Genomic DNA, 26,548 nt, shown 5'->3' with positions numbered 1-26,548 from the left:
CTGGTGAGACTGGAGATACCAGGAGGGTGAGGGAGAGTGGGGTGAAAAGAGGGAACCTATTACAAAGATCTACATCCTGGGGGATGGACAACAGAAAAGTGGTTGAAGGGAGACGTTGTACAGTGTAAGATATGACAAAATAATAAGAATATATAATTATCAAGGGTTCATGAGGGAGTGAGGAAGATGGGGGGAAATGAGGAGCTGATACCAAGGGCTCAAGTAGAAAGCAAATGTTTTGAGAATGATGATATGGCAACAAATGTACAAATGTGCTTGACGCCATGGATGTATATATGGATTGTGATAAGAATTGTAAGAGTCCCCATTAAAATGATTCAATAAATAAATAAAAATTTTTAAAGAGGCAGTTCTACCCTGTTCTATAGGTTCAATACAAGTCAGAATTGACTCGATAGCAGTAACTTTGTTGTTGTTTTTATGTAATGTAATGTCAGTGGATTAAATCACCCAAACATATGTGCCTTAGGAAGAGGAGAGGGTAAGGACAGAACTCTGGAGCCCACTAACATCTAGGGACCGAGAAGACATGTCTAGAAAGACAGATCGTTTGGGGGAGGGTGGCTTATGAGAGGCACAGAAGGAAACAAGTGTTCAGCAGTAGCATCTGTCGAGTAGCACAAGGACTGGAAAGGATCCAAGTCTCAGCAACTACATGTTGTAAACGGGTAACCGTGCCGGTCCATTTCCTCCGTAAGAGAGAGTATGAAGATGGCTGAGGAGGGAATCGGCGGATTTGTATAAGAAGCACAAGGGACTCATGGGCCAGAAAGCACTGAGACAAGCCCAGGCCCCCATCCCCTTTCTCCCCAATAATCTGCTGAGGTGGATAAAATGGTCCTGCCAAAGTCTGTCCTAGAAGAGGAGATGGTCCGCACGAGCATAAGAAAGGTGGACGACGGCAGGGCCTCGGCACAGTGGGAACGTGATTCCGGTTTGCTGAGGAAGGAGACACTGGAACCCTTCCCATCCAGCCCCATTTGAGGAAGAGCTAGAGCCCATGTTCTCTCACTCTTGGCCCATTTTATTAGGAACTCGCCTGGCCAAGCCTGAAAAAAGAACCGAGGCAGCCAGGGTAGTTGAATACCAGCACCAGGCATGGATCTCACCAGGACCACGGGGTTCATTCCATCAGTCAGCTCCTCTGGGTTTTCCTTGGGCTCTTGGGCACCTAAGTTGGGACTTACAAATGTTGGGGAAGAGCAAGCAGGACTTTCCCCTCATATAACCAGTAGGCACGGGGTGCTTTCAGGACATACAAGAAAAGGGGACCAAGAGGAGGAGAGCTCGGAGCCCCACAAACCTCAGCACGTGGCAGTGTGGGACTTGTACTCGGGACACCTCGGCAGAGCTGTTCTCTGCACCCTTAGCCAAAGTCTCGATGCTGAAGACAGGGAGTCAGAGATGCCATTGAGCGCAAGTAGAAGCCAACCTAACAGGGTAATAAGTCAGGGAGGAAGTTGAGACAGTAAATTAGGAAGCCTTTTAATAGAGACATTCCTTGACTGTGGAAGGAGGAGAGAAATAAGTCTTGTCTTAAAGGATGTAAAGGATGAGGGAAAATCTGTGTGGGTTTATGGGAAAGACTAAGTACACTCATTTCCTGAAGGAGAACAGGTTGTGAGGGAGAGGTTGAAGATAAGAGAAAAAATCAAGGTCTTTGGGGGGGAGATCCCGAGCCCACCCATAAAGAAGTGGGCGCCTTCCTCCAGGGAAACAGGAGGGAACAAGCTAGGGGACACAGCCCAGAAAGCCGCGTGCATCAGGAAGCAGGCTTCCATGACCTAATAAAGCTGGCACGCCCTGCTCAAGGGTTCCAGAAACCCTGAATCAGTCTGGCCACGTCTCCTAGCAACCATATGCTGGAGCAATGGCATGCTTAACACCCCAGGGAGTGAAAGAAGTCTTCCGCCTTCAGGTAAAGACAAAAAGGTAACTTCTAAAGAACACAGACACATCTGGGTGCGCTGGAAGTGCCCTGTGGCTTCTTTCAGAGGGCGTGCTGGATTCACACTCGGGTCTCGGAATTTGCTGGCTACGACTGGAGCCCCAGGCTCACCAACTCCTAGAGCTGGTGGTTATTTGAGGGCCTACAATTATATATAGCCTCTGGAATGGTAGAGCCATTCCAGTGGGGACATGGGAAGGCAGCAAGCAAGAGGGGTGATGGTGGAAAAGGAGGTCCTAGAGACAGAGGGCAGGACCTGGGCTGGCCTCCACACCCAGCTTGCCTGGGGCTCCCAGAGTTCTCTCCTGCTCTAAGGAGAACAGCACTCGAGTATGGTGGCTCTCCCCTCCACACATCACCTCTCCTCCAAGTAGCAGCTGGTGCTCCTGTATCTATGATGATGACCTGAGGAGCCCTGGTCATGTATGTAGTAGTTACCCCTTAGCTGTAATCTGCAAGGTCAGTTGTTAGAAATACTAGCTGCTCAGTGGGAGAAAGATCTGCCTTCCTACTACTGTAACCAGTTACTGTCTCAGAAACCCACAGGGACAGTCCTGCCCTGTCCTATAGAGTCGCTATGAGTCGGCATCAACTTGATGGCAGTGAGTTTTTTAGGGGGGTGATGACCTAGGAGAACATTTCTGGAAGGAACAGTCAAACTCTCAAGTAAAATAGGCTCTAACCTACGGAGGGATGTGATAAAAAGTATCCCAATCAGCCTTTTCCACCGGGTCTGCCGAGTACTTGAATTTTCACCAAGCAAAATATTTTTATTTTCTCAGAGTACAAAGATAAGTCACAAGATGTTGCTGTAAAAACATAGAAACCTTTACTAAGCAAATACACAAAAGAGGGTCATAATGTGAAGCTGCTACTTCTCTGCACAACGTCTGTGTGCAGGTCTATACACTTCTGAAGGTGTGGTCTCCATTTCTCTCCACCCCCTCCCAGGAGTCCTGTACTCTTTGATTTACAGCAGGGGTACACACACTTTATCAGCACGCGAGCTACTTACAAAATGATCAAGTCAAAGTGATCCACCAACCACAAAAATGCAAAGCATATACTTATTTTTATTTATTTATTACATTTATTCATAAATGCATTGAGAATTCTTTATATGTACAATGTACATTTTTGTACCTTGCATAACCCCATGAGTCCATATTGCACAACACAACTAACTATGTACATTTTTTGTCATGACCTGAGTTTACTCTGACGACTTGCACTGAGTGGAGTGAATCAAGGATGCACGGTCCAGACAGTAGCTGCTGACAGCCAGCCTCCAGCACACTTCCAAATGACCATTAGTCATGGTGGAACCGTACTTGGGCTTAATGATCTTTATGTGGGAAAGGCTGACTCACATAAATAAGCAGAGCCGAATAATGCGGTCAAGGAGGTAGCATATTTTCTCATGTTTGGGTACTTTCCCTCTGCGAGTAAGTTCCAGAACTGTTCATGGCTCTGGACTGCAGCTGAATGTGGCTTGTAATGTCAAAATTTCCCATTCCATGTGAAAGTGATACGTTTTGGTCTTCTTCGTTGGTCCAGCTCCCCCACTCATTTTAATATCCTTTCTTATGTTTAAGAGAAAAAAACCAAGGTCTAAAAATTGGCGATAACTTAGCTGCACTTAGCGCAGTTTTGCTGCACTTAGCGCAGTTGTTTTTTTGTGTTTTTTTTTCCTCTTTTTTTTTGGTCTTTTTTTTATTATTTATTTATTTATTTGTTTATTTTAACAATTTATTGGGGCTCATACAATTCTTTTCACAGTTCATACATATACATACATCAATTGTATAAAGCACATCTGTACAGTCTTTGCCCTAATCATTTTTTTCTCTTTTCTTCTTTTACATTTTATTAGGGACTCATACAACTCTTACCACAATCCATACATATACATACATCAATTGTATAAAGCACATCCATACATTCCCTGCCCCAATCATTCTCAAGGCATTTGCTCTCCACTTAAGCCCCTTGCATCAGGTCCTCTTTTTTGTTTTCCCCTCCCTCCCCATTCCCCCCTCCCTCATATGCCCTTGGTAATTTATACATCGTTATTTTGTCATATTTTGCCCTATCCGGAGTCTCCCTTCCCCCCTTCTCTGCTGTCCCTCTCCCAGGGAAGAGGTCACATGTGGATCCTTGTAATCAGTTCCCCCTTTCCAACCCACTCACCCTCCACTCTCCCAGCATCGTCCCTCACACCCTTGGTCCTGAAGGTATCATCCACCCTGGATTCCCTGTACCTCCAACCCTCATATGCACCAGTGTACAGCCTCTGTCCTACCCAGTCCTGCAAGGTAGAATTCGGATCATGGTAGTTGGGGGGAGGAAGCATCCAGGATCTGGGGGAAAGCTGTGTTCTTCATCGATACTACCTCACACCCTAATTAACCCATCTCCTCTCCTAAACCCCTCTATGAGGGGATCTCCATTGGTCGACACTTGGGCCTTGGGTCTCCACTCTGCACTTCCCCCTTCATTTAATATGATATATATATATACATATATACACATACATATATACATATACACATACATACACACACTTATATCTTTTTTTTTTTTGCATGATGCCTTATACCTGGTCCCTTGGGCACCTCGTGATCGCACTGGCCGGTGTGCTTCTTCCATGTGGGCTTATTTGCTTCTGAGCTAGATGGCCGCTTGTTCACCTTCAAGCCTTTAAGACCCCAGACACTATCTCTTTTGATAGCCGGGCACCATCAGCTTTCTTCACCACATTTGCTTATGCACCCATTTGTCTTCAGCTATCCTATCATGGAGGTGTGCAATCAATGATATGATTTTTTGTTCTTTGATGCCTGGTAACTGATCCCTTTGGGACCACTCGATCACACAGGCTGGTGTGTTCTTCCATGTGGACTTTGTTGCTTCTGAGCTAGATGGCCGCTTGTTTATCTTCAAGCCTTTAAGACCCCAGTCACTATCTCTTTTGATAGCCGGGCACCATCAGCTTTCTTCACCACATTTACTTGTTCACCCACTTTGGCTCCAGCCGTTGTGTCGGGAGAGTGAGCATCATAGAGTTCCAATTTAATAAAAGAAGGTATTCATGCATTGAGGGAGTGTTTGAGTAGAGGCCCAAGGTCCTTCCGCCACCTTAATACTTGACCTATAAATATGGACACATAGATCTATTTCCCCATCCTCCTATATATATTTGCATGTACATGTCTTTGTCTAGACCTCCATGAATGCCCTTTGACTCCTAACTCTTTCCTCCATCTCCCTTGACTTTCCTCCTGCCCTAATACCATGCTTCATCGCCACCTGGGCTAGAGTATACCTCTTCTCTAAGCAACCTTACCCTTGATCATTTGCCACCAGGCCTGCCACTCCCCCTTCTCTACCATTTGGGGTCCCATGTTTTTCCCTTGTCCCTGGGTTTGTTAACACCACTTCCTTACCGCCCCCCCTACCCCCCCACCCCAAGTCCCCCCAGAACTGTCGGTCCCGTTGCCTTTCCTCCAGATAGTTCATCCAGCCTGTCCTATTCAGACAGACCTGTGGAGTCACTAACATGCACAAAAACTAGACAGAGGAAAACAAAGCAACAGTATACAACCAGACAACAAAACAACAAAAACAAACCACTGACAAAGAACAGAACAAAACAGTTCACAAGAGAAAAGCTTGTAGTTAGTTCAAGGATCGTTTGTTGGCCCTTAGGAGCGTTTTCCAGTCCATTCTGTTTGGGCACCACGCCCTGGCCCCAAAGTCCACTTTCAGCATTCCCTGGGGACCTTGCCACTCCATTCCCTTGCTGTTCCGCTGCACTCCCCCAGTGATTTGCCTCGGTGTGGTGGGATCAGGTCAGGTGCAATTCCCACACTGTCTCCGGTTTAGCGCAGTTGTTTGCGCATGCATTTGACACCTAAGATTGCATCTGATTGGCTGCGCTGTATATCAGTTCAGTGATGGGATTGGTGATAGGCTCATGTCTATTTTTTTAATGCCATGTGATCTGCCCACACTATATTTGCAATCAACTAGTGGTTCACGATCAACATACTGAGCACCCCTGATTTAGAGCATTTGCTCGCGAGGCTACAAACCCGGGCCTGCAGTGCTTAGCAGAACAACTGGCAAGGGCAGTGGTAGGGCTAGAATGAAGAGCACAGCATCCCCGGCCGGGAAAGGCAGCCTGTCCAGACCCCAAAGCATAAATCGTGCCCGGCTGTGCCCACGTTTCTGCTCATGTCGCTGCTCTGGAGCCCCCACAGGGTTCTGCCCCCAAACAAAAGACGGTGTCCCAACTCCCCAACCCACCGCTCCCTTCTCTCATCATGCAGAAACCAGAAGGTCTCAGACACCTGCGCGCCCTGCTGAAGTGGGAAGCGTTTGATGAAGTGAGGGACTCCCGCAGGAGCATCCTGCTGGACCTCCTCTATGAGAGCATCGTCTTTGCAGCGGGCAAAGGCTTCGCGTGGGTCAAGGTGGCCCAGGTGGCCAAGTTCACCGAGGAGCTGCTCCAGGAAGCCAAAGGTAAGGTGTGCATGCCCGGGTGTGCAGGAGTCAGCAAGGCTAGCAGGGCACCCAGCACCTGCTGTGCCCACAGCCCCAGCACGCCTCTGAGTAGCCGGGCGCTTCCTTTCCCTGGCACTTAGGCTCCCAAGATGCTTGAGACCCATGTGCCTGTCAAGGATCCCAGGGCAGCGGGACAATCCGCACTGCCTCCTCCCTGGCCTCCCTGACTGCAAGTCTTACACCAGTCCAAGTTGCTCACCTAGCAGCCAGGGTGTTTGTATTTTGTTCTGGCTTTTGGTTGACATAAACCAACCATGTCATTCTCTGGCTCTCCCCCTTTCACGGACTCCTCACTGGTCTCCTGGAAAGGTGGCCCAGTTCCCTCATTTTGCTCTGCCGGGTGTCTCAGGGGAGCCTGGACAGGTACCAGCTTGCTGACACATGAGCAGCAGTCAAGGGTCTCTCCCTGGGGTGGGCTTTCGAGGGAAGGAGCATACGTGCCTCTCCCCAGCAGCCCCATGACATGAGTGTGGGCACACCAGGCTCCATCTTGGGTGGTTAACTGTAGACTCATTCATTAAGCATCCCTTCAGTGACAGCATCCTGGTAATAAGAAACTCCACCAAGAAACTTCTGCAGGTGCTAAAACCGGTGGGTGAGTACCTGATGTGGGACTGGATGCTTGCATACTTGCAAAGAGCCTCCCTACGGGACACATGATTCCAAAAAGGGAAAGGATCCACTTGCAGGGAAGGAGCCTGGCAAGCACTACCTTGCACCAGTGGTAGGAACAAAGAGCATCAGGAAAGGCACATGTTGGTGACCATCACGCGCTACCTGGAGGATGCAGTGTGAGGACCACAGCATCACGCCTGTGAAGCTCTGGCAAAGACACTTGGCCTGAATCTAATCGTGAGGGAACATCAAACCGAGGACTTTTGTGCCACATCTAACTCACTCTTCTTGGTCTTCAAAAACATGTCCGTTATGGAAGCCACGGATAAACCAGAAGCTGTTTCTAACCGAGAAAGATTCCGGAAGCCTAGCAACCAGACACGACAGGTGACATGGGATCCCAGCTTGGATCCTTGCGCTGCAAAGGGCAATCTGAGCCCCGTCAGTGGAACTTGAATACAATCGGTGGAGTGGACAGACAGCATACCCAAGGGTTTTGGGGGCCACAGTTGACAGTCAATTGCAAACTTAAAAACTGATCATTAGAACCCCCAGGAGATGCTGTGGAAGAAAGGGTGGGAGACTTGCTTTGGTAAAGGTTGCAGCCCGAAATAAAATGCCACGGAGCAGGGCTTCTCCATACCACGTAAAGTCCCCGGAGTGAAAACGGACATGCCAACAAGGGACTTCGCTCTGCTTTGGGACATAGCCTGGTTACTTCCTTGAGTGTACTGGCTGTTTGTCTGTGCTCTTGTGGCTGCGACGGCCCTTGCTTTAGGAAACGCACACTTAAACTCTCCCGGACTGGTGGGGACAGTAGGCCAGCAGCTTTTCCTAAGGAGATTGGGAAGAGATCCCCTTCTACTACGTTCCCAACCTTTCTGTAGTTGGTTCCTTTTGTCTTGAATGTATTTGAAGATAAAGATAAGAGGTGGAAACAAAAACAAAAATGTGTAGCGCATTTCGGTCTTCTTATGGCCCGCTACCATGATCTCTAGTCCCACCAGACCCCCGACCCCTGACCCCCGACCCCCCAGCTGCACGATGCCACTGTAACTCCTCTGCCAAGAGCTCGCCCGCGGTGAACCGAACACGGGCCCATTGCCATCAAGTCAGGTCCGACACAGAATGGCCGTATAGGGCAGACTCAAAGTCAGTTTTCCTAGGCTGTAAATCTTTACAGAAACACAGCCTCATCTTTCTTCCCCAGAATGGCGCCTGGGTTCGAACCACTAACCTTTTGGTCAGCGGCCCACCATTTAACCATTTGTGTCACCAGGACTCCTTATGATCTCCACCTCCCACCCCACCCCCAGCCCCCCCCCAAAAAACAAACTCTAACATGGAGTTGATGCCAAGTCATAGCTACCCTACAGAATGGGGTAGAACTGCCCTGTGAGTCTCCAAGCCCGCCACTCTTGAAGGGAGTCGAAAGTTGCATCTGTCTCCCATGGAGTGGCTTGTGGAGCTTGCAGTTAGTAGGCCAACACATGACCACTATGCTACCAGGGCCTCCTCAAGATCTCCAAAGACCTTCCTACATCTCACCGCCTCTCGCCACTTCCAAGGCCCCCACACTTTTTAAGCGCCCTCCATCTCACGACGGGCCCACTTCTTTCATTCACCAACCTGCACAGTGACTGTCCAGAAACACAAATGAAATGGTTTCACCCCTCCTCTTAGAACTGTGCAGCACCCCAATGCACAGCCTGTGAACACTTGGCTCCAGCCCTGCTCTGTGCGCGGAGCTCCCTTGTCTCCCCCACTTCTCTACACCTCCCCCCCCCCCCCCCCCCGCGTCAGCGTGGACGCCCAAGGCGTCTGAGGCTAGACTGCAGCAAGACGTGGCCTGGCTCTGGGAGCGGCGTCGGAACTTCGCTGGACATTTCATTCCGCCCCAGTCACCTCCTCAGTTCCACCCGGCCTTCCCGGCATCCCTCTGCATCACGCCTTTCCGCCACTCTCAGTAACATCCGGGTACCAAAGCGAAGCCTGGCTGTTTCAGCTCTCACGTGGCTCATGGCCAGAACAAACACTGACAAGCGGGAATAAGAATGTCAGCTCCAAGCAGGTGGGAACTCGGCTGCTTTTAAGTTTCCATCAGAGCCTTCCACAGCCGAGCCTTTGAAAACCAGTCAAGTTGAAGCAAACCCAACCTCAAACGGAGGCGATTAAATCGCACGGAGCCTTGCTGGTTATCAGCATACTTGGCCAGGACAGCACACCTATGTCTCATAGGATCTCAAACCTTCCAGTGGGAAGGAGACTCGGTAGGCAGACGAATTTAATTCCCCTGGTTTCCGGGAGAGAGGGAGCCCTCCTGACATAGTGGTTAAGCGCTAAATTGCTAACCTAAAGGAAGATGATTTGAAACCTGACAGCTGCTCTTCGGAAGAAAGGCGCAGCAGGTCTGCTTCTGTTTAGATTACAGCCTTGGCAACCCTGTGGGGCAGCTACACGCTGCCTTAGAGGATGCTGTGCGTCAGAATAGACGCCCCAGCAACAGTCTGACTCATTTGCTTGCTTTGGTTTCTTTCCCGGAGCCCCTGGACATGTCAGCCAGGGTTTGCGAGACCTCCGTTTACACTCTACGAGTGTCATGGAGCGCACTCCTTTGTTAAGAATGAATTACTCAGAAGTTCTTTGTTACACCTAGTCTATGTCTGCCTGCTTCATCGTCTTTGCTTGTGTTCAAAATCTGACGTCTGGAACAGAGTGATAGCCCCAGAGAGGTATGTGATATATGTGATTATTATGTCTCACATTTAGACTAGATAGTCCAATGGCTTTTATCACTCTTACATGGCATAGATTCCATAGAATCTGAAACCACACCTCCCCACCACTACCCCTTTCTTGGTGCCCTCCTCGGGGGTGTTTGTTTGATTTAGAGCCTACCTGTAGTTTGATTAGTGAAGCAATCAATGGTTTTATCACCTCCCTTGTCCTGGTCACAGTACTCCTGTTGATGCAGCCTATGAAGGTACTTACTTGACCAGCATGTTACAAAGTAACATTGAGTCATACTAATGTAACAAGCATGAATACTCCTAACCCTTTTCCCATCCTGCCCTTGTGCAGTCTGATATTGAATATGCACGCAGGTCTGCATGATCTGCCTATCAATTTCATTTAGTAAATGTCAGCCCAGCTTTCCTTCTTCTTCCTAAAATCCTTTAAATCTTGATCCTGAGCCACCCAGCATACACGTTCTTCCCCTCACCTTAATCGCACCTGAAAATCTGTGAAGCTGGTTGGTATAAACATTAAAGTAGGACCCAGTTCTTGGGTGAGTTCCCCAAGCCTGAAATTTATCTCTGGAAACAGAATCCATCAGGAGACCAGGAGCCCAAAAGAAGATTCAAATCCAAGTTCTTCCTCTTACTGTATATATGATCTTGGGTCAGTCACATCATTTCCAGTCCTCTGATTTAAAACCAGCTGCTAAGTTGATTCTGACTCATGCCCCCCCCACCCCTGTGTGCCAGTGTAGAACTGTGCTACATAAGGTTGTCAGTGACTGATTTTTCAGAAGTACAACAGATTTTTCTTTCAAGGTACCTTTGGGTAGACTTGAACAGCCAACCTTCCAAATAGAGTTGAGTGCATTAGCCATTTGCACCACCAAATGAGAAAGGGAAGAGTACATTCTTCTTAGTGGTATTATAAGGATCAAATACAGCACTTAGTATACAGTAAGTGCTCAGTAATAGTAGCTATTACTCTGGCGAGCACAGGGGCAAGGACATGGAAACTTTGAAGAGTGCCATGGGAGTCAGGGTTCTGATATAACCAGGTGTGACTGGGTCAGTGCCTACAGCGCCTCCCTCAAATCTAGTCTCTAGAGGAGCACCAGACAGTACTTACCCTCATAAAGGGATTGCTGAAGATATGGGGGCTATCAGTAAGTGGTGAAGAAACCAGATGATTCCCAGCTGTCAGGAAAAAAAAAAAGTGTCTGGGTCCTTAAAGCTTGCCGTAAAATAAGCAGCCATGTAAGTGAGGTGTCAGCTAAGCCCCCAAAGAAGTACACCAACCTGTGTGATCCAAGGATTGTAAGTAATAAAATCCAAGATCAGAGGAGGAAGTAGTATAAGAGTTTAAATTCTGAGCACACAGTTTGCAGAAAGGTATGGATGACACTGAAAGCCCTAAAAACCATTTGCAGAGTCCCCACAGGGAATAAACCCCACTGAATGCCAGGAGACTATTGACCAGGGATGTAAATGGCCTTGCCCTCAGACAAAAATGCTTCAGAAGCTGAATTAATGCAGATATAATTAGGTTAAAGTTTAACATCTTATCATTTGTTTTCCCTTTGACCTATTTTTAATTTGTTCTAGTTTTCATTTTTTTCTGCTTTTAAATTGAGGTTTTTCTGTGTTTGATTTTGCTTTTGTTGTGTAGGGGCTGGGGAGAGGCATTGTATGTTTTTCCGTATATGAAATCCAAGATAGGTAAATCTAAAGAGACAGAAATTAGATTAATAGTTTCTTAGGGTTATGGTAGGGAAAGTTAGGAGACAATAGGGAGCTACTAATGAAGAAAATGTTATAAAATTGATAGTGGTGATGATTGAAAAAATTCTTTAATGCATTCAAACCATTGGGTTATATGATGCATGAATTATGTGTCAATAAAGCTGTGAAAATAACAAAAATAGTAATAAATAAAATGTACATTTCAGAACTATGGTGGAGGTGATAAAGCAAAAAGTGGGAGATAAAGAATTACTCTCAACACTGAATTTTCATTCATCTTGAAAGATGATATTTACATTCGATACCAAACTTTCAACAGCCAGAGTGATCTGGAAAACGAGATGCAGAAAAATGAATTCATACAGATTGACGTAGACACAGTATACTCCCACAGACCCGGTCAACCTGATACAGTGAAGCAGGGAGCTTTCCAGCCTCAGGAAACATAACTGGTGTTTGGCATTGACAGGATCGATTCTGACGATGTAAGGAGATGTTGTAGTCCTGCAGACGTATGCTCTAAGTGTTGGACACTCATGACAATGGCCATTCACATCATTGACAGAGCACTGAAGGAGGACTTTGGATTTAGGCATCATCCCTTGGTGTATTCCAGAAGGAGAGGTGTTCGTGGTTGGGTCTGTGGTGAGTCCCTTAGAAGAGTATCCTCTGCTGTGCATTGTGGGATAATGGAGGGTTTGCGTCTTGTGGTGGGTGGTGCAGATATCAGAAAGAAATTTTGCCTCAGTGGAAAAAATCCACCCTTTCATCAGAAGATTTATAAATGTAATTTAAAATATATATTGAAGACTATGTCTTGATTGGTCAAGATACTCTTGAAAATAAAGGAAGCTGGGATAAGATTCTAGCACTTCTTCCTGAAACAATGCATGATGAACTTCAAGAAGGCGTTCAACTGTGCCACAGTTCAAGTGTCGGGAACATTGGAAGAAAATGGCCAGTGAATATCAGAGTAACAGTAAAATTGAAAAATACAGACACTGGCTACAGTGGGGGCTCCTGTGCCAGTGCTGTTTCCCACTGAATTTGCTGAGAGCCCTTTCAGTGTTCATCTGAAAACTGGTCACATTACCATCCCCATGGATTTACAAAAGGTGCATTAGTACGTGCCATTTGCCATTCCAACTATAAGCGCCATCAGTCATGAATTAGATTAGACATCATTCCCACCAATGAAGAGGAAAATGAAGCCGAAGTGGATGTCAAACATAGAACCAGAGCTTATAAGAAGACCGGGCTAGCTCCCTATGTGAAAGTTTCTGATCAGCTTCTTGGAAAACTGGATAAGTCCTGAAAAGGAGAATTTCTCCAGAAGAATGATTTACAGAAAGATTTCTGAAGATGAGATCTCCCCAAATCTTCTACGTTCACCCAAGGATCAAATACTTCAAGAGCCACTGAATTAATAGAACAGAACCATGTAAACATCTCAGGGAAAGTAAAATTTCATTTTCTTGAGAAATAATTGTGTTGAAAAGAGTGTCCAGATTCCTAGATGAAGCAATAAAAGGAAGAATAAGCATAATAAAATAATATAAAATGTACCTTTCGGTGACAATGAAAAAAATAAACCAAGTAGGAGCTGAGCTATCTCAGCACCTTCTGCCAGGACATGGAAAGTGTGGTAGGCCCCTTCTCCTCAGATGGAGACAGTGCCTGCCTGAGTCTGCAGTGCAGGAGCAGGGCAAGACACCAGCCAGGAGAAGGAGCTACGCTTCTGCCAAAGAGCAACCTGCATCCTTGCCCAGATGTGAGAGTGGGAGGAACAAGGCATATGCTCAGCTCCTCACTTGGTAGGACCTGACTTCTTCTCTTTTTTTAATCATTTTATTGGGGGCTCATACAACTCTTATCACAATCCATACATACATCAATTGTATAAAGCGCATTTGTACATTCATTACATTTTTATATTCATTACCCTCATCATTCTCAAAACATCTGCTCTCCACTTAAGCCACTGGCATCAGCTCATTTTCCCTCCCTTCCTCCCTGCTCCCCCCTCTGTCATGAACCCTTGATAATTTATAAATTATTGTTTTCTCATATCTTACACTGTCCAATGTCTTCCTTCATCCACTTTTCTGTTGTCCGTCCCCCAGGGAGGAGGTTATATGTAGATCCTTATAATTGTTTTCCCCGCTCTACCCTACCCTTCCTCCACCCTCCTGGTATCACCACTCTCACCACTGGTCCTGAAGGGATCATCCGTCCTGGATTCCCTATGTTTCCAGTTCCCATCTGTACCAGTGTACATCCTCTGGTCTAGCCAGATTTGTAAGGTAGAATTGCGATCATGATAGTGTGTGTGTCGGGGGGGAGCATTTAGGAACTAGAGGAAAGGTGTATGTTTCATCATTACTACACTGCACCCTGACTGACTCGTCTCCTCCCCATGACCCTTCTGTAAGGGAATGTCCGATTGCCTGCAGATGGGCTTTGGGCTCTGCACTCCCCTCATTCACAGTGATATGATGTTTTGTTCTTTGTTGCCTGATACTTTATTCCTTCGACACCTCATGAACACACAGGCTGGTGTGCTTCTCCCATGTGGACTTTGTTGCTTCTGAACTAGATGGCTGCTTGTTTACCTTCAAGCCTTTAAGACCCCAGATGCTATATCTTTTAATAGCCGAGCACCATCAGCTTTCTTCACCACATTTGCTTAAGCACCCAATTGTCTTCAGTGATCGTATCAGGGAGGTGAGCACACAATAATGTGATTTATTTTTTTGTTTGATGCCTGATAACTGACCCTTTTGGCACCTTGTGATCACACAGGCTCGTGTGCTTCTTCCATGTGGGCTTTGTTACTTCTCAGCTAGATGGCTGCTTGTTTACTTTCAAGTCTTTAAGACCCTAGACGCTATATCTTTTGACAGCCTGGCACCATCAGCTTTCTTCACCACGTTTGCTTATGCACCCACCCACTTTGTCTTCAGTGATTGTGTCGGGAAGGTGAGCATCATGGAATGCTAGTTTAATAGAACAAAGTATTCTTGCATTGAGGGAGTACTTGAGTGAAGGCCCAATGTCCATCTGCTACCTTAATACTAAACCCATACATATATGCACATACATCTATTTCCACATCCTCATATATAAATTTATTTACATGTTTACATGCCTTTATTTGGACCTCTATAAATGCCCTATGCCTCCTAGCTCTTTCCTCTATTTCCTTTGACTTTCCTCTTCTCCCACTATCATGCCCAGTTTCATTTGGGTTTCAGTAATTCCTCTCAGTTACATTACCTTTGATCATTCCTTACCAGGCCTCCTACACCCTCCTCATCACTGGTTTGGATCACTTGTTGTTTGCTTGTCCTTGGGTTTGTTAACACCACTTTCTCCCCCCCCCCCCCACCTTTCCCTCTCCCATGTCCCCCCGGAACTGTTGGTCCCTTTATTTTCTCCTCCAGATTGTTCATCAAGCCTATCTTATTTAAACAGACCTGTGGAGATAATATGCACAAAAATGAGATCGAGAAAAACCAAGCAACAAAAGAAATAACAACAAAAAGCCAATGACAAAAAAAAAAAACCAACACAACACCACAAAAAAAAAAAAGCTTATAGTTAGTTCAAGGACTGTTTGTTGTCTTTAGGAGTGTTTTCTGGTCGAGTCTGATGGGGTGCCAATCCTGGCCCCAAGTCTATTTTTTGTATTCCCTGGGGACTTTGTTGCTCTGTTCCCCTTGCTGTTCTGTTGCATGCCCTTAGTGTTTTGCCTCGGTGTGGTGGGATCAGGTGGGGGCAATTTCCACACTGTGTCTCCATTGTTGTCCCCTAGGGTTATGGGTCAGTGAGGAATGTGTGTCTCATAGTGGGGCCAGCCATATGGTCTTATCTGTGGATTGGCTGCTCTGAGCAAGAATATCATCATCCAGGCTCAGTGGGCCAGGGTGTGCTCCACTCTCTCTACCTCCCCCTTCCTTTGCTCCCACGTGCTCTGATCAGACCTGTCCCTCTCCTTAGCTGCAACTTCAGTGCTGTCCTCTGAAGTAAATTCTTCTGGGGGGAGGAGCAAGTGTCCGTGTAGTTGGTATTGGGACCAGCCCCTCAGAACTCTCCACTGGTTTCCAACTCCATGCCAGCATGTTGCATTCACATCTCGGAGCACCTGGTTGACCTGACTTCTAAGAGCAATGCCCATGCCCCAGGGGTGTGCGAGAGTAAGCAGTAAAATGTCCAGAAGTCTCTAGTGGTGGCTGGATCGGTCAGGGTGGTGCGGAGATTAAGTACTAATAGGAGAAAGAAATTTGAGACGCTGAGTCATGTGATTATGGGACTGGCAAGTCTTTCAAAATCTGAATGACAGATTAGCAGGATGAAAACTCAGGGGAGAGTTGATGTTGAAGCACTGAGTCTGAAACCCATTGCTCCGGAGCAGGGATGAAATTCAGGCAGGATTTCTTCAGGGAAACATCTTGAACTTTTTGCTTGCCCTAAGGAGGTAAGCTCCACCCATGTTATCACAGTCAATGGATTACAATATTAATCACATCAACAAAATACCTTCACAGCAACACCTCCATGTAGGATTTCTTTCTTGTTGGTCATTTAATTTTTTTAGTATGGTCAATATATATGTGTGTACATGTATGTTAGTGTGTATATATGCATAGATACATATGTGTATGGATGCATAACACAGTATTTGCCTCTCCAACCCTCCTGTGTCTACTCTTTGTCCTTTCTGTTCTCATCAACTCTGGGTAAACTCCCTTCCTAACTGGGCCTGGGCCTGCGAGCCCAATGCCAAAATAGGCCAAATGGGCCCCTGTCCACCTGGGGAATGGGCCATCCATCTGCTTCCATCTGCTGACCAAACTCAAACACACTGCCTCCCAGATGATTCCGACTCATAGCGACCCTATAGGACCAGGTAGAACTGTGTCACGGTGGGTCTCTGAGGCTGTAACTCTTTATGGGAGTAGAAAGTCTTGTATTTCTTCCACTGAGCAGTTGGTGGTTTCTAACTGCTGGCCTTGTGGTTCACAGCTCAATCTGTAACCACTATGATGCCAGGGCTCCATCATCTGCTGGCAGATGTCTCCAAATCTACCCCTAAGTGCAACCTCCCCCTCCTTCCTCTCAGTCGTATTCCACTTACCTGCAGATTATCAGAGCTGTTCCCTGTGCCTGGACTGTGAGTCTAGGACCTTCTTCCATTCACTGTTTATCCTTCCCTCTTCCCTTGCCTTTCAGTAGCCAGACATTGGCATCCCAGAGTCTGGGGCCTTCCAGAGTCAGGCCTCTGAGATCCAGGCCACTCTCTCCTGGACAAAGGCCATCATCACTTCTTACCTGGATTTCTGTAACTCTGTCCTCTCTGATCACCTGCCTGCATGCCTAGTGTCCTTTCTTGTGCACAAGGTTGCAAGACGGGCCGATTTGTCTCCAATCCTATTTCCATCAAGCCATCTCCCTGCCCATGAACTTGCAGAGACTAGCATTCCCTCTCAAATCAAATCTCAACTCCTCCCCAAAAGAACTACATTTGGACAGCAAGGAAAGCGAGACCATGGAAGACATGCACTCCTGGATAGAGAGTTGTGCCCAACTCATTTCTTCCCCCTTGCTCACCCCAGGGATCAGTCATCTACCTGGCACACAGTAGGTGTTGAATGAAGAAATGAGTGGCTGAATGAAAGATTTAATAGCCATGTAGATAGATATTTTTAGGGTGCATAGCAAGAGGTTAGCAGGAGACACGAGGCATATGCCAGTGTGTTACCTTGCAACAGTTCATGTTAGAGGCATGACAAGTTGTGTTGGAGGCAGCGTAGCAGAGTGAGCAAGCATGAAACTCTGCGGTCAGAAGACCTGGGTTCACATATCACCTTCATCCCTTATTATTATGTAATTTTGAAAGCATTACTTAGCCTCTCTGTGCCTCAATTTCCCAGTCAGTCAAATGAGGACAGTTGTAAGGATTAATAGAGATAGGACAAGTAAAATACAGTGTGACCAGCACAGAGTACTTGCTCAATAAATGTTCACCTCTGAGTGTTCTCAGCAGAAAGACGAGACTCTCTGCTCTCTTAAAAAAATGCCCAGTCTCTTAAAGTCACAGGGGCAGTTCTTCCCTGTCCTTGTGGGTCTGGTCGCTTCAACTCTATGACAGTGAGTGAGTTTGAGTCCACGCATTCATCACTCAGGGAAGTGAGCCGAGATGAACGGCAGATGCTGTGGGCCAGGACAAGAAGTCAGGCCCTGCTCCCGTGGGAGCTCATGGCCTGAGCCACTTCCTGCCTTCATGCTGAGGGCAGGCTTGCAGATGGGCTCCACTCAGGGGACAGCAGATTGGAGGTCCAGACCCCCACTAGACTTGCCTTTAATCCAACAGTCTAGCACCCATGGCCCATCCATGGGCGCACCTGGGAGGCAGCACTATTGCCCGTGTGTAGAAAAGAGAAGGTGGCTATTCACTGCCCTCCCTCGGTGGAGGGAGGGGGAAGCAGGAGCATAAAGAGCTGGGGAAACCAATTCTAGTGGTCCCCTCTCATGCTGCCCTGCCCCTCCCCCGGGCACATCACACACTTATCCGAAGCTGTGCAGTGCTGATGCCAAGAGCGGGGTCCCACTGTCCAGCCGATGCACAGTCAAGGTTTGTGTTTCGGGTTTGGCTAAAATTCATGCTGGCTTTGTCACTCTTCTTGGAAGGTAGCTTCTCCAGGGAATTTTCTTTCTTTCTTTTTGAGCATTGTTTGCATACTAGATAACAGGGTTGGCAGACAAAATGTGGGGAGGGCTATGTTTGCACAACCATGATTCAGTGCTCAGCCAAGACAGCTGTCAGCTGGGCTTACCTCCTGGCCCCATCAGAGCTCAGAGAAGGGAGGGTAGCCCTTTATTCAAAAGGGGAAAGCGGATTCTGTCCTGACACAATGCCTCACCATGACTTGATGGACTCCACTGAAGGCCAGAGAAAAGCATGTATTTTGTAACACCTCCTAGACCAGCCTCCGGGAAGCCCTGAGAAAGATCCTACCATGATGTCTAGGGTCGAGGGTGGAGTCCCCAGCTGTGGCACAGAAGAGAGAAAAAATCCCGTTCTGGCTGCCCTGGTGGGAAGAAAGCCCAGGAAAGAAACCACAGAATTTGCAAAGCTTCACTAGGCTCTTAGGAGCCCTGATGGCACTGCAGGGTCAGTGTTGGACTGTTAACCTTGAGATTGGCAGTTCAAACCTACCAGCTGCTCTTCAGGAGAAAGAGGAGGCTGTCTGCTCCTGTAAAGATCTATATCCCTAAAAAATCCATGCAACGTCTCTCTAAGTCAGAAATGACAGCATCGCACAAACATTCTGTCAGCTGCTAACTAAAAGGCTGGAAGGTCAAGTCCATCCAGAAGGGCCTGGTGATCTGCTTCCAAAAGCACAGCTAGTGAAAACTCTGTGGAGTGAAGTTCTACCCCGTTGCTCATGAGGTCTCGGTGAGTCATGGTGACCTTGTGGCAGTTGGTACCTCAGTCCCAGAAACCCGAGAGAGGACAGGGATATCCAGGAGGTTCTGTACCTCCTATCAGAGACTTGAAAACACCCAGAGCTGCAGAACTGGAGTGTGGCCTTTCTTCGCAGGAGTGCGGAAGGCTGGAGGGGTGGGGGCACTGGCAGATGCTTCCCTGGGCTTGTGATCACCTGCCTTCACCATCATCTCCATCGCTTTCCAGCTTCTTCCTCTTCTCATCACCAATGTTCGGCGTGTCTCTCTCTGGTGCTGCACCTAGCTATTTGGAGTAGATCCCATTTTCTGCAGCACCCAGGCAGGAGGGAATGGACCTTGACGGCCAGTAAGTGGAGGCATGGGGAGGCCAGACTGAGTGCCGGGGTGAGCTGTGTCATACATAGCGCTGGTATCTGCAGCCCCACCAATGGCCACTCCTAATTCTGCAGGAAGTGTCATCTGGGCCGCTGTAGGGTGGGAAGGCAGCACCCCACCCATCCCAACAGCCCAGGGCTGGCAGGGGCAAGTCCTCTCACAAGCTGCCTACATGAAGTGTTCTTCCTAGGACGCTCATGGCCATGCCCAAAGTGTTCCTCTCTTGGCCCCCAAGCAGCCCACCCCCACCTGAGAGGCCTGTAGCATTTCAGGACCACCAGATCAAGTGCCAGCCTGCAACAGCCAGGGACACAGAGACAGGCCTCTAAGGACTCTCCTCCCCAGCCTGCACCCGACGGCCCAGGGACCCAGAGGAGGGAACTTTAGATGTAACCTTTTTGCTGGTGGATGGTGAGCATTTCCACAGAAAGTATTGGCAACAGACCTTGGGAGGATATGTATTGGGGCAAAGGGGTAACTATCATTTTAGAGATGCCTCATTGGGTGAGATCACAGCTCACCAGGTGAGGTTCTACCAGTAAGTAGGCCAGGGATGAAGATTGTGTCATAGACGCCTTACCGGAGAGGTCATCCACCCTCCAGAGTGAGGCTGGGCCAAGGGCTTGCATGAGTCTGGCACTTTCACATACTGCGGCTGTAATTCTCCCTGCAATGAGCATCGCAGATGTTAGTTTAAAGGTGATGGGAGAACTGAGGCCCCAAGTAGAAAGAAAATGTTTCAGAAATGTTGATGCCAACATATGGACAAATGTGCTTGGTACGATTGATGTGTGCATATGGATGTGCTTTATACAATTGATGTATGTATATGTATGGATTGTGATAAGAGTTGTATGAGTCCCTAATAAAATGTAAAAAAAGAAAAGAGAAAAAATGATTAGGGCAAAGACTGTACAGATGTGCTTTATACAATTGATGTATGTATATGTATGAACTGTGATAAGAATTGTATGAGCCCCAATAAATTGTTTAAAAAAAGAGCTGTAAGAGCACCCAAAAGTGATTTATTAAAATTGCAATTAAATAAATAAACAACTGAGATCCAGAAAGACTAAGTCACTTGCCCCAGGTCACGTCTCTGGAGTTGAGACTGGTACCCAGGTGGCACAATGGGTTCAGTGATGGGCTGCTAACCAAAAAGTTGGTAGTTCAAACCCACAAGCTGCCTCCTGGGGGAAAGACATGGCACAAAGACGTCTGGTCCCATCAAGACTTTCAGCTTTGGAAACCCCGTGGGGCTGTTCTCCTCTGTCTATTGGGTCTCTCTGAGTTGGAATCGACTCGATAACTGTGGACTTGCTTTGGGTCTTTCTGACGGCAGACAGCACACAAGCTTCCATCTTAACCAGAGAGGTCTGTGCATAGGGTTTTATGAATACCCCCAGGTACCATGACCAGGACAGCACAATGATTGAAGGGAAGGGGCCCAGCTTTCAGGAAAACCACATCCTACACCTGGTTGGTGCATCCCTAACTGGGTCACCTGGAGTTACTCATAAGGAAAAGGCTAGCATCCAAGGAGGTAGATGGCACATGCCCAGCTGAGAAGACGAGTTGTACCTGTCCTAATGTGTCCTGACCTGAACATGGCACCCATGGGTGGACAGGTGGTACAAAGTCCTTCCAGAACCAACCTCTGAATCTAACCTTCTAACCTCCCTCCATCAGCTGGACTTGCTGGTTAGCCTCAGAGGCGCCCAACACCGGGGAGGAAAGGTGTGAGCATGAACTAGCGGATGCTATGGTGCTGGATAGTGCCGTGTTCCTGAGATAATGGAGTTGGTCATTCCATCTCAAGAGGCTGATGAGAAAGGTTGCCCTCACCCAACTTGGATCAACTGCAGAGCTTGGCAAGGAGGCACGCACAGTGCCCCCACTGTGATGACCAATGAAGAGCTTACAGTAGCTGGGAAAGAAGGGTGCTCTGGGAATTTTGGGGGAAGCCATACATGAGTAATGTACACAGAAAGTGGTCTAACTGGAAGGCTTGTTCCTATCCCCACACTCCCCACGCCTATAGCCAGGAATCCTTTCCCATTCGTGTTAGCATGGCCAGGGAGGAAAGAGTCTCCACTCACTCATTTAGAATCGCAAGCCCCCCCTCCCACCAAGTTCAATGTAACAACTAACCACTGCCATTGAGTCCGCCATGGATGGCTATGGCAACCCGCCACGCGTCAGAGTAGAACTGTACGAGTCAATAACTGACTTTGTAGAAGTAGATTGTCGGAGCATTCCGAGTAGACTCAAACCTCCAACCTTTCAGTTAGCGGAGTGTGTTTTTACCACCCAGGTGATGGTCAGCTAATGGCCATGAAGGAATTGGATTGAGGAAGCTCAGTCTTTAGGAAGCATGATAACAAATTCATGCTCTGGCCTCCGGAAAGTAGGGTTGATTCCAGGATACCACATAGCCCCCAGGGGAGTAAGAATACCCATACAGCTATAGCGATGATAATGATGATTATTGTTATTATTTACTGAGGATTTAAGGGTGTAAAGGGTTACAGTCTCTGAAAACCACAGAGGCCGTTCTATCCTGCCCTATTCATAGGGTTGCTATGAGTCAGACTTGACTCCCTCAGTCTGGAGTTTTAGATTTTACCACGCATTGTAGATACATGATGTCGTCTTATAGGATTAGGTATTTGTATTGGCTCCATTTTACAGAGGAGAATACTAATGACCAGAGAGGCAAGATAATTGGCACAAGAAGCTGAAGCAAGATTTGAGCCCATGTCTGTCTGACTTCCTCCTTGTGCTCTTAGCCAGCACCCCATATTGTCCCCGAGTAAAGGAACCAGTCTCTGAGAAACAGGGTCTCCAGCACTCACGCCCTCCTCTGTCCAGGAGATGCCCTAGTGGTGGCCTTGTTTGTTACTGTGAACTGGGACTGAGATCAGAGCTTCGCATGGGACAGGCTCCCCGTATGCTGCTATCAAAGTGCTTGGTACTTTAGTCGGAAAACAGCAGGGAGCCTTATCTCCAGCCCGGTTGGTCCTCCTCTGACCAATCACAGGTAAACGCTGTTGATGTCGAGATGTCTGGAAGAACGCTGCTGGAAGTCCTTCCATCTTCATTTGCCAAGGCAAAAGCTGAACCCAAGCCCACACTTCCCTTCAGGCAACTCCTCTGACAGCGGTACCACTGGACCCTCTAGAACAGTGGTTCTCAACCTTCCCAATGCCGGGACCCTTTCATACAGTTCCTCAGGTTGTGGTGACCCTCCCCCAACCATAAAATTATTTTCGTTGCTACTTGATAACTGTCATTTTGCTACTGTTATGAATCAATGTAAATATCTGCTATGCAGGATGTATTGTCATTGTTATAAATTGAACTTAACTGAAGCTTAGTGATTAATCCCCAAAACAATATGTAATTATATATTGTTAAATATTTATTCTAATTACAAATACATGAAATTTTGTCTTGAAGCATGGTGTAGCATGGATTACAGTCTTAATGCAACAACCGTAAACTACATTGCTACATTTTGCAACAGTATGAGTAAAAAGCCAACTTCAGTGCATTGGTTGAGATAGTTTCTTTCTCACCAGATCAGAAATTCTCAGGGCAGTCTTTGCAAGAGCACAACAAAGATCATCTTCCACAACATTTACCCAGTAATTATAATTCATGAAATGTCCTTTTTTTACCTCCAATACAGCTGCTTTCAACACAGTAGCTGGTTTTTAACCAGTAGCTGCTCTCTACACAGTAGCAGCTCTCTACGCATGTGTGACTGGTTCGCATAAGTACATTATGGCACCAACCCAGTCACAAACACCCATATAGGGTGGATGTAGAGGAGCAGTGTCTCGGTTCCTAAGATCATCAGAAAAACATGTTTTCTGATGGTCTTAGGCAAACCCTGTGATAGGGTCATTCAGCCCCAAAGGGCTTGCCACCCACAGACTGAGAACCGTTGCTCTAGAAAGAGCGTGTCTTTAACGAAGTGTTGGCTCTGCAGCAGGAGGAGGGGAGGCCAGCTGCCCAGAGATGCAGGGCCTGGCAGGAGCAATGGGGAGAAGTCTCAAGCCAAGCTCTTGCCTGTTATGTGAACAATCAGCAGGCGGCCCCAAAAACAACTCCCAAGAGCAGAACCAAATTCTTAGTAGCCAGGGCCATGACGCCTACCCTGGCTCACCCCTGCCCATTCATCATAAGGCAATCAGGCCTATCAATTCAGCACCAAGAAGGAAGAGGGCCAGAAGGACAACGAGGAGAAACAAAATGAGTCTCTCCTCCACACCTGCGAAAAGCTGAGAGAAACTCCACCCCCAGGTCCCTGAGCCGACACAGACATAGACATGGACATAGCCGAGTGGAGGCAGGACCTCTGGGATGGAGCTCAGAAGACACAGTTCAGGCCCTGGGTGTCTCACGTGCCCCTTAAGCAAGTGCTTTCCTTGCCTTGGGCCTCAGTTTCCCCTTGTATAGAATGAATGAACTGGAATTATCATTATTTCCCAAAATGTGCTCCTTGATCCTGAGAAATGAACTTGAGAAAGATTGCATATGCTTCTACCTTCTTCGGCAATTTCTCGTGCACATGCTCACATTAAGGGTTTTGCTCAGGTTTATTTGATTCAGCACATTTGAAATGTCTCCTTCCAGAGGCCACTCATTTCTATGTAGTACTGCTGCAAGGCATAGGGACAAGAGACTCGAGGGCCTGTGTCAGAATCCACCGGTAAAGGCCTACCATACGTGGAGTTGGAGGACTGGTTGAAAAGTGCCCAGGTGGGCGTGTGAATTCAGGTTCTGCCAGGTACCATCTGTGGGACCCTGAGCGAGTCCCATGACCCCTTGGAGCCTCAATTTCTCTCATCTGTAAGGTGGGGGTGAACTCTACCCCTGCCTCCCTGTGGGGAGTGCTGGGGCCCGAGCCTGAGGATAGCAGGACAGGGGGGCAGTGCAGTGGGCACTCCCTCAAAAAGAGTTCTTGCCTGCTTCACCAAGGCAAGCAGCTCGTCTTCTGAGAAAGGCCATGCCAGGAGTCACCTTTGTCTCAGCCCCTCAGGGTGAATGCGCTTAGGCTGACTTTCTCCAGAGCGGAAGGGTGAGCTCTAGGGGCTCAGGGGGAGTGGCCAGGCCCTGTGCTTTCATCTGCTTCCTGGCATGCTGGGCCAGCCCCACAGGCACTTGGGTATTCTGAAAGGTAAGGTAGGCCAGGCTGTGGCTTGACTTGCTTCCTCCCCCTCAGAACCAAGGCGGGGGCAGGCAAACTTGTTTGTCAGGGGGTACCGCGGCACCTGGGTCATCCTCTTCACCCCACCCACAGGAGTGGGCCCGGGCAACCACTCCCAGACCTTGCTCCGTGCCCTCCCGCACTCAGAAACCCCAACCCTCTGGATCCAGCCAAATGCCATTTCCCCCTGATTCTGGAACTGGCTGGGGTTGCCATGGAAACCTCCTCCTCCTCCTCCTCCTCCTCCTCCTCCTCCTCCACTCCCCAAGGTCCCCATGCAGGTGCTGGCCTCCAGGGAGTTGGGGACCTTCTTCAGGAAGTTCCCAGAAGCCAATGCAAATGAGGGCAACTCCCTGTTATTGAAGAGCAATTTGCAGGCACAGATCTGTCTGCCCCAGTCGCCAGAGGCTTCTCCTGGATACTTAATCCTCAGCTTTCTGAGTCACTGGGAACTTCGCAACCTAAGGCTCGTGGAGAGTAGTCTGGGTCAGAGATGGGGAAGAGGGCAGGGGGGGGGGTAGGGATGGGGGTGGCAGGTGGGACAGTGAAGCGTGTATCATGGACCCGCTTTGCACACACATGCCAGCACCTAGAACCGACACCATCTTTGAGCGGAAACTGCCATTGGCCCTGCTGCTCCTCCCATGGAGTCCGGGATAGCACTCAAAGTTAAGCAGTTGATTACTAATCAGTGGAGTTTCCACCGAAGAGTGTCACCGGAGAACGGCCTGTCGTGCTGCTTCCGAAAGATCGTCACCTTGAAAGCCTTCTGCGCCGTTCTAGTCGGACACGCATGGGCTCAACGGACGTTGGAAGCCACCTGGTGGCACAGGTTTGGCCTTTGTTTGGGTGCCCCTTCTCTGTTGACCCAAGTCGTAGCCAAACCTTGTGTTTCCTCATCGGGGGTGGCTGAGGTCATACCCGAGGCCCCTCCTCGGTGTCCACCGATGCTAAAGCATCCAGAAACATGCTCATTGGGGGCATGTGGCTTAACAGTGAGTGTCTCACAGACTACCACCTCCATGAAGGACCCCAGGTGCTGACCTTGACCGCCCAGCCTCACACGCCTCAAGGTTACACTACCAGAGAGGCTTGTGCAGGAACAGAGCCCTCTCCATCGAGATGAGTGCCACAGAGCAGTGAGTCCCCTCCCCACCTCTCCACAGGCCTGAAGTTGAGCTTTGAGAGTCAGAAATTAATCGCTACACTCTCTGCTGGGGCCCCTTTACTGTACGTCCCTGCCATCCCCCGTGTGGCCCACATGATCTATCTGGAACACTCATGTGACATCTCACTTCTCCTCTTACACTCATGACTGGCTCCACAGGTGCCCACTCGGGTTGTTTAATTTCCGTTTAGGAAACTGACGACTATCTATCTACATTTTCCTCGGGGAAAAAATGTACAGTAAAAAATCTGGATATAGTTCCCTGTAGTAGGGTATTTTTCCAACCTGAAACCCATCTTTGGATGCCCTAAGATCTCATAAATTCCAGTTTCAAACTCCTAGTTACTCGAATGAAGCCCAGCTCTTTCACGCACAATCAGTTAAAAGCAAATGGTTGTCATTGAGTTGACTCGGACTCCTGGTAACCCCATATGTTTCAGAGCAGAGATTCCCTACAGTCTTGAATAGATGTGATCACCAGGCTCTTTTTCCCAAGGTCTTGCTGAGCGGATTCAAAGCAACAGCTTCATTTTTTTTTAAGTGTGTTAAGAAATTAGATGGTGCTGGCTATCAGCAAGAATAGCATCTGGGCTTGTTTTAAAACAGGCAGCCATCTGAGTGAGGTGTCAAACAAGTCCACACGGAAGAAGCACCCCAGTCTAGTGATCCAAAGATGGTAGACAATGAAA

The 26,548-nt window shown here is 47.9% G+C and overlaps 1 protein-coding gene and 1 pseudogene across 1 annotated transcript in view; both read left to right on the top strand.

Annotated features, from left to right (window-relative positions):
• Window positions 1-1,891: 1,891 nt before the first annotated feature.
• The window catches only part of C8H8orf74 (chromosome 8 C8orf74 homolog), a 37,289-nt gene continuing 12,632 nt past the window's right edge, over window positions 1,892-26,548 (top strand). The window contains exons 1-2 of the mRNA XM_075557199.1: window positions 1,892-1,939; window positions 6,301-6,493. Of these exons, the coding sequence (XP_075413314.1) occupies window positions 1,892-1,939; window positions 6,301-6,493 (241 nt within the window). The remainder of the gene's footprint in view (window positions 1,940-6,300; window positions 6,494-26,548) is intronic.
• On the top strand, window positions 7,289-12,991 carry LOC142454590 (DNA primase small subunit pseudogene; annotated as a pseudogene).

Source organism: Tenrec ecaudatus, chromosome 8 (assembly GCF_050624435.1).
Source record: "Tenrec ecaudatus isolate mTenEca1 chromosome 8, mTenEca1.hap1, whole genome shotgun sequence".
In the NCBI taxonomy this organism is placed as follows: Eukaryota; Metazoa; Chordata; class Mammalia; order Afrosoricida; family Tenrecidae; genus Tenrec; species Tenrec ecaudatus.
Note: the sequence above shows the minus strand (reverse complement) of the source record. Positions and strands in the feature narration are given on the sequence as shown.